At 38.3% G+C, this 8,105-nt stretch overlaps 1 protein-coding gene across 3 annotated transcripts in view; it reads left to right on the plus strand.

Annotated features, from left to right (window-relative positions):
* XPOT (exportin for tRNA) overlaps nt 1-8,105 on the plus strand; it is a 153,444-nt gene extending 145,339 nt beyond the window's left edge. For all 3 annotated transcript variants that reach the window (XM_043447489.1, XM_043447488.1, XM_043447487.1), the window contains 3 exons: nt 2,661-2,732; nt 5,044-5,100; nt 7,470-8,105. In XM_043447489.1, the coding sequence (XP_043303424.1) occupies nt 2,661-2,732; nt 5,044-5,100; nt 7,470-7,496 (156 nt within the window). In that variant the 3' untranslated portion in view covers nt 7,497-8,105. The remainder of the gene's footprint in view (nt 1-2,660; nt 2,733-5,043; nt 5,101-7,469) is intronic.

The following is an 8,105-nucleotide window of genomic DNA, read 5'->3' on the forward strand; positions in this document are numbered from 1 at the left end:
TAACATTGTTCGATGCTAGAGAGTCAAGGAGAATGAGGAATAACAGTAAGAATGATATTTACAATTCAGAAGTGTTTATCTTGTCCTCAGAGTTGTTATTTAGACACACACAGAATTGAATCAAGTGGAACATAATATTTGAAAATTATTTACTTCATTTTTCTATTTTCTCATTTATTTACCTGACTGATCTCCTCTTGAGGTGAAAGTTTACGTTTCCTCATTAAAAAAAACAAAAACAAAACTATACTCCATTTTTAAGTGATAGCAGTGGAGCAATATGCAATGATGAGCAGTGAATGGGCAGTTAGTACACGGAGAAGAGTAGAATAAAGAAGTGAGAAGGAAAGGAGAACTGATAGGAGAAACTTGCACAAACAGTACAGTATTATCTCCTCTCAGGAACAAGTTTCCTTAGAAGGATCATTAAATTGTGACCTGGATTGATTGGGCTAGTGGGTCAGGAGTCAACGTAGATAAGGAAACATAAAGAAAGCCTCTGATTCAGGAGCAGAACAGGAAATCCAGATATTAATGCAGGGAGAAGTACATTGAGGAGAGTTGGATTGCTTTTGTTTTGATAGCATCCTTTCGGTTGCACTAGGTTGGAGTCCTAAACATATTAAAGCATTTAAGTTAGATTCAAGTTTAAAGATGAAATTAGCAGGGATTTTGTTTGTTTGTTTTCTCAGTATTGGATTTATTGTATTTGGTTGAGGCCATTGTCTCAGCAACAGAGTGCTGTAAGAAAACCGTTTTCAAACTGTGTCCTCAGTTCCTTTGTAGGTGTTGAGAAGGGGTGGGATTAGGAGTAAGTTTGTGGAACTCTTCTCCCTTCCCTCTACCAAGTTTACCCTTAAAAGCCAGATAATTATTACGAAAGTTTTTGCATCTAGAAGTACTAGCAGTTGGCAATGAAGGACAACGGTTTAAGATATCAAATGACCTGCTCTTTATTTAGTATTTCAGTTCAGTTCAGTCGCTCAGTTGTGTCCAGCTCTTTGCGACCCCATGAATCGCAGCACGCCAGGCCTCCTGTCCATCACCAACTCCCAGAGTTTACTCAGACTCATGTCCATCGAGTCAGTGATGCCATCCAGCCATCTCATCCTCTGTCGTCCCATTCTCCTCCTGTCCCCAATCGCTTCCAGCATCAGGGTCTTTTCAAATGAGTCAACTCTTTGCATTAGGTGGCCAAAGTATTGGAGTTTCAGCTTCAGCATCAGTCCTTCCAATGAGCACTCAGGACTGATCTCCTTCAGGATGGACTGGTTGGATCTCCTTGCAGTCCAAGGGACTCTCAAGAGTCTTCTCCAACACCACACTTCAGAAGCATCAATTTTTCGGCGCTCAGCTTTCTTTACTGTCCAACTCTCACATCCATACATGACCACTGGAAAAACCATAGCCTTGACTAGACGGAACTTTGTTGGCAAAGTAATGTCTCTGCTTTTTAATATGCTGTCTAGGTTGGTCATAACTTTCCTTCCAAGGAGTAAGCATCTTTTAGTTTCCTGGCTGCAGTCACCATCTGCAATGATTTTGGAGCCCAAAAAAATAAAGTCTGACACTGTTTCCACTGTTTCTCCATCTATCTGCCATGAAGTGATGGGACCAGATGCCATGATCTTAGTTTTCTGAATGTTGAGCTTTAAGCCAACTTTTTCACTCTTCTCTTTCACTTTCATCAAGAGGCTTTTTAGTTCCTCTTCACTTTCTGCCATAAGGGTGGTATCATCTGCATATCTGAAGTTATTGATATTTCTCCCAGCAATCTTGATTCCAGCTTGTGCTTCTTCCAGCCCAGCGTTTCTCATGATGTACTCTGCATATAAGTTAAATAAGCAGGGTGACAATATACAGCCTTGACGTACTCCTTTTTCCTATTTGGAACCAGTCTGTTGTTCCATGTCTGGTTCTAACTGTTGCTTCCTGACCTGCATGTAGGTTTCTCAAGAGGCAGGTCAGGTGGTCTGGTATTCCCATCTCTTTCAGAATTTTCCACAGTTTATTGTGATCCACACAGTCAAAGGCTTTGGCATTTAGTATATAGTACAGACTTAATTAACAGCAAACTGGACAAATCACCCTATCTTCCTGTGTCTTAGTTTTCTCACCTGGCTACTAAATTCCTGTTTCCTAGTTTATTGAATAGGAAGAAGGAGGTGTGCTTTTATTGCTATTATCTCCTATATAGCATTTTGTTCTTTCTTGCTGATATTTTCATTTCTAAAGATGTTAATCATCCTGGCACTACCCACAGGCTTCCCCCAGCATGCCTGTGGTCCACTCTGGTAGACTGAACAGGAGCACCCCTCTTTGCTTTCTTTTTCAGTCCTGTGAGCCAGACTCTGGTTTTGTGATCTTCTGCATTTAGAAGAATATTTGTTTAGCTGTTAGCACTGCATAACACTGCATGTTAATGTGTCCTGAGTGCTAAGTGTTATTTTAGCAGCTTTATGTTTGTTAACTCTTCCAGTCCTCACAATAACTCCATTTTTTCAGAAACTGAAGCTCAGGGAGATTAAGTAACCTACCCAAGTTACTAGAAGTTAGCCAGAGCCAGGCTTCAAAGCAGTCTGGCTTTAGAATCTGTGTTCTTAATCACAATACCATATTGTATTTTAAGTATTCATATATTGTTCCAATTTAATTTTCAGGGCCCAGAATGTGTTCAGTATCTTCAACAGGAATACCTGCCTTCCTTGCAAGTAGCTCCAGAGATAATTCAGGTAAGAGCTATTGTAGCAGATTTTCCTCTTAATCTTAATTAAAGAAGTTGTTGTTTAGTCCCTAAGTCATGTCCGATTCTTTGTGATCCCATGGATTGGAGCCCAAAGGCTCCTCTCCATGGGATTTCCCAAGCAAGAATACTGGAGTGGGTTGCCATTTCCTTCTCCAAGGGATCTTCCCAACTCAGGGATTGAACCTGCATCTCCTGCTTGGCAGGTGGATTCTTTACCACTGAGCCACTGTAATTCAGTTTAAATTTTGACTGGAGAAAGCCAAACCTGGAAGTTCCCTGGTGGTCCAGCGGTTAAGGCTTCACCTTCCGGTGCAGGGGGTACAGGTTCCATCCCTGGTCAGGGAGCTAGGATCCCACATACCTCTTGGCCAAAAGACCAAAACATAATCATTATTGTAGCAAAATCAATAAAGAGGCTTTAAAAGAAAAAAGAAAGCCAGAAACTATTACATTCACCTTGACTTAATACACATAGGATAGCCAAAGTCCAAACATCAGAGGGCCTGTGAAATTGAATGGGAAAAAAAAACTTTTTTTTTTTTTTTTTTTCAGTCTAACAAATCTAACTTCCTACCATTGTGTAGGTAACAGATCATAGTAGTATTCACATTGCCTGTGATTTTGTCACTTATAGGAATCACAGATATTTTTAAATCACATTACATTGTTCCAGAGATCTTGAAATAGCCACTAGACCTTGTTATCTAAGTCAGTAAGTCTTATTCTGCCACACATCACAAATATATTTCATAAGCATAATTCATTATCATTAGTTTCCTTTGTAACCCCATGTATTTTAAGAGTATTTTTTAAAACATTCTGAAAGTGGTCTAATAGGCTCCCCCAGTCTGCCAGAGGGGACTGTGGTATACAAATGCGTGGTCTGAAAGTTTGTGTCCGGTGGTTAATTTTACACAGGCCAAGCTCACCTGTGCTTAGCTTGTGAATTTGAAATCATATTTTGAGGTAAGTGGCACATCATTTTTATGATGGCATTCAGTTGTTTTCTGAGCATCTAGTTATCCAGACCTCTTGTGCAGTAGCACATAGTTCTAACGAGCTATCAGAGTCCCGATTGAAACTCGAGTTAGGATCTCTTGTGTAGATTCTAAGGATTGTTTCTTCATCAATAGTATTTTATAATGCTGTTTGTAAGAGGCACTGGAAAAACTGAGTGAAAGATAGACCTCACATAAGAGTGCTCACAAAATTCATTTTTAATGAATTTATGATCTCTAGTTTTATGACATATCTTTAACTTGGATATTAATTTTCTCACTTACCATTTGTTAGATAAGTAAATTAATATTTTATAAAAACTATGTTACTAATTACTTATGATCTTAATGCATCAGAAACAGAAGTATACCATTCAATTTTGAATAGCTCAAATAGTTTCCTAGATTCCTAAACGAAGCGCTATATATATATATATATATATTTCTGTCTAATAATTTGCTTGTAAAAGATAATGATTCCCAGTTTTCCTTTTCTCGTATGCCATCTGACTGCGCCTCTTGCACAGCTCTATTGGAGAGAATTTTCTCTTTCTCATTTGCTCTGGCTCCTCACAGTTACCCTTTTGCTAGATGAGAGCAGCTATAACCATGTAATCTCTGTCCCACTCGCCCTTCTGAGGCAAGAGTCAGTCTGCCCCAGAACAGCTGTGTTCTCTAGAGTAAAAACAGCCTGGCTGAAAAGCATTACCTTTGGAAATGTCATATAACCTTTTTGGTAAGGAACTGTTCAGGTTAATTTTGATAAATTATAATATGAATACTGGAGGTGTGAAGCAACCTGAATGTCTGTTGACGGGTGAATGGATAAGACAAGTGTGCTGTATACATAGAACGGATATGGTTCAGCCTTTAAAACAAAAAGGGAAATTTTGTCGTATGCTACAACATGGATAACCTTGAGGACACTACGCTAAATGAAATAAGCCAATCACAAAAACAGATACCACATTATTCCACTTAAATGAAGTATCTGAAGTGGTCAAACTCTTAGAAACAGAAGGTAGAATGTTGGTGGCCAGGGGGTGGGGGCTGGCGAGGAAGGGGGAACGGGGATTTGTTCAATGGGTGTGGAGTTTTAGTTTTGCAAGATGAAAAATTCTTGAGATCTGGTGCATGACAGTGCATATAGTTAGCAGTGCTGTGCTGTATATGTGGTTAAGATGGTCAGTTTTATGATTTTATTATCATAATTTTAAAAGAATATTGTGGTTTTGAATTTTGATGAGTTTAATACAAATGACTCATTCTTTTACCTCTCCTCCCCTCCTGGCCCCTCAGGAGTTTTGTCAAGCCCTTCAGCAGCCTGATGCTAAAGTTTTTAAAAACTACTTAAAGGTAGGTATTTGGAAAATGTACGTATCTTCATACAATTAGGGGATGTTTCAGAGCCAGTACATACTGCAGCATACTGTGTCATACTGTAGTTTGACCAGCAGTTACATAGTTACATATTTGGGAATCTCTGCTCTAAAACCTGCTTCTAAGAATCCACAATCAATAGCTATTACTACACTTCAGTTTTATGTGAAGGCCCTTTCAGCTGAGCTCCTACAAAAGGTTAAAGGAAGTTAGATAAGCACACTGAATTGTATATGCCTGACCATGGTGATAGGAAAATCTCATTTCCTTTTACAGTTTTGTGATGTAACTAAATAGGACCTAGAGAATTGGGAGAACAAGTAATATTTAAGAACAGCTGCCCATATAGAGTTGAAAGTAAGGAACTAAAAAAAACACAAGTATGAGTTACTTGGTTATATGCTATCTTGAAACTTTTGAATTTGCAAAATGGACAAAAAGTAGAATCCTCAGATTTGGCCAGTAAGGCTCTTTTTACATTCATAAAACCACTGAATTAACCAAACCAACCTCCAAGTATTTACTTGGTATTCATTTTTACAGTTAAGTCCATGAAACAGCTGTCTTGCCCTCACCCAGCTAGTCACTCAGTCAGTACTCTGACTGCCTTGTTACGTGACACATACTCTCCTAACTGCTGCAGACACTGGTATGAGTGACTTTCCCTGCCCACAAGGAGCTCATGGTCCGGAATTAAAGTTATAGTGTGACAGCTTGAGGAACTGTTCTTTACTTTTTTAATTATCTTCAACAAATTTCAGGGTAAAGCATGTGCTAAATTTCTTAGTGATAAGTAACTTAATGGCTCCCTGGTCCTTTTGCCAAAGGCATTCAAGTCAAGGGATGTCGCTGTGTGCTATCCTTCAACTTTGGTTCTACCATCTTCCCTTGCCAGTTTTTCCCCTAGTAATAGTTTGTCAGCTTAAACTGACCAAAGAGTTTGTGAGAAGAGAGTTATCATTGGGAACCCTCCCCTTTCCCAATTCCCCATAAAAGCAAAGTACCTGTGAAAGTAACCTCTGTTAAGTAACTGATCATCACACTGGATTAAAGGACTAAAAATAAATTGTAACTCTCTGTTAGAGGTATCTGTTCCAGCAGGTCTAGGTACATTGTAGGAGGCTTGTGCTCCAAGTATACTCATCCCAACAGCATTTATAAAGTCTTCCTCCCAAGCGCAGCTTCTCTATGGCGTTATTCTTCTAGTTGGAAAAAAAAATGAAGTTCCTTCTTTTGAGCCTCCTCTGTTCCTGTCTGATTAATCCTTAGATCTTGTTGATTGTCTCCTCCTCGCTGTCTCAGTTGTTTTCTGTCTCCCCTGCTCCCACTCTGGTGTAGGCTTCTGTTCTCACTCTGATTTCCCTTCCCTTGTTCTATCCAAGCTGATCCATTGGAAAACATTGAACAGTTTTCTGAAATTCATTCCTCTTCTTCATGATCTTCATATGCTTTAACTGTTGACTAAACAGTAACATATTCTTTAATTTGGCATTTAGGTGCTTTTTTTTTTCCAGCTTCTGAGCTCAGACTACCTTTTTGTTTTCTCTTGCAGGAATATCCCTTACTATTCCTGCTGTTCTTCAAATATTCACTCTTGTTAGCACTCTTCTCCTTTAGGAATTCTACCCATTCTTCAAGGCTAATCTTAATCATGGCCTCTATATAAGGCTATCTTTTGCTTATATAGTGATGCTTCTTTTCTCTCCACTTAGTCAATAAATAGTTAATAATTGTTACGTGAATGTCTGATCTACTAGGTGTTAGAGATATAATGACGAACATGGTCCTTATCCATAATGAGTTTACTGCCTTCTATTTACTCTTTCTGGTGCTTACTTAACAGGAACCCAACTACAGAAGGGAGTAATAATGAGCCAGTGCTTAGCACAGCCTCTAGCCTACACATTCATAGTCTTAGATGTTAAATTGGAAGTATTTTTTTATAATCAAAGAAATAAATAGTTAAGGGATAACGCCTGCTGTCTTTAGCTTTGACTTGTTTCTTCCTCAAAGTTTAATTTCCTGGCACTGACTTTGGCAGTAGTGCCAGTCAGCAAACCGTGGTCCAGAGCGTGTTTCCCTCTCGCTGCTTGGCTCTCACAGCACTGGAGGTAGCACCACACTTTCACTAGTTTCCCAGCTGAGTAATGGCAACATTAGTTATCTCTAGACTTTGCCAAGTTGTCCAGAAGAGAAAGTTTTTGTCTTGTATTATGTGTGGATTTATGGAGTATATGAAATGTTTTAGAAGACTGGCTAGCACCCAGTAACATGGAGCCCTTTCTCAGGTAAAAGGTGATAATCATCTGGCATCAGTACTAATTGAACTAATACTTTATTTACAGGTGTTCTTCCAGAGAGCAAAGCCCTGAGGACTAGATCTCCCCGTGCCTACGTCATGATCAGGAATTCCAGTTAATAATTTATAAAGAAACAATTTTTTGTGTGCCGTTCACACTGGTCTTTTTAACATTGCTTTGAGCTTATTGCAGTATATGTATTGGGATTTTTTTCTGTAAAATGGGTGTAATTTTCCCTAAATTACAGGTATGTGACAACATAGAGAAGTTGCATGCCGATTAAATCGTTCTATATAAAAATGCTGTTGTAAGATACAGCAGAGTTATTCTAGTACCTTTTTTTTTTAACTTGAAACTTTTAAGTCCTTTATAAAGACCATAGCAAGAAAGCAGTGTACTTCTTTTTCATTACTGAATATAAAATGTTTGAAAATTTAAATTTTTGTTTTATGTGTGCAGACTCATAAACTGTTTCATTTATGTGTGCATACTCATAAAAAAGTGGGGGGGAAAATCAAAATTAACTTTTTGTAGATAGCTATTACATTTCCTTAAACTGTTTCAATGCCAATGTGTATTCTACAAAACAGAATGGTTTCATAAATTAACTGATTGAAGAGTAGGTGCTGGTGTTATACATTTTTTATAAAAAAACAAATAAATTTTACATAGTGAAATATA

Source organism: Cervus canadensis, chromosome 25, assembly GCF_019320065.1.
Source record: "Cervus canadensis isolate Bull #8, Minnesota chromosome 25, ASM1932006v1, whole genome shotgun sequence".
NCBI lineage: Eukaryota > Metazoa > Chordata > Mammalia > Artiodactyla > Cervidae > Cervus > Cervus canadensis.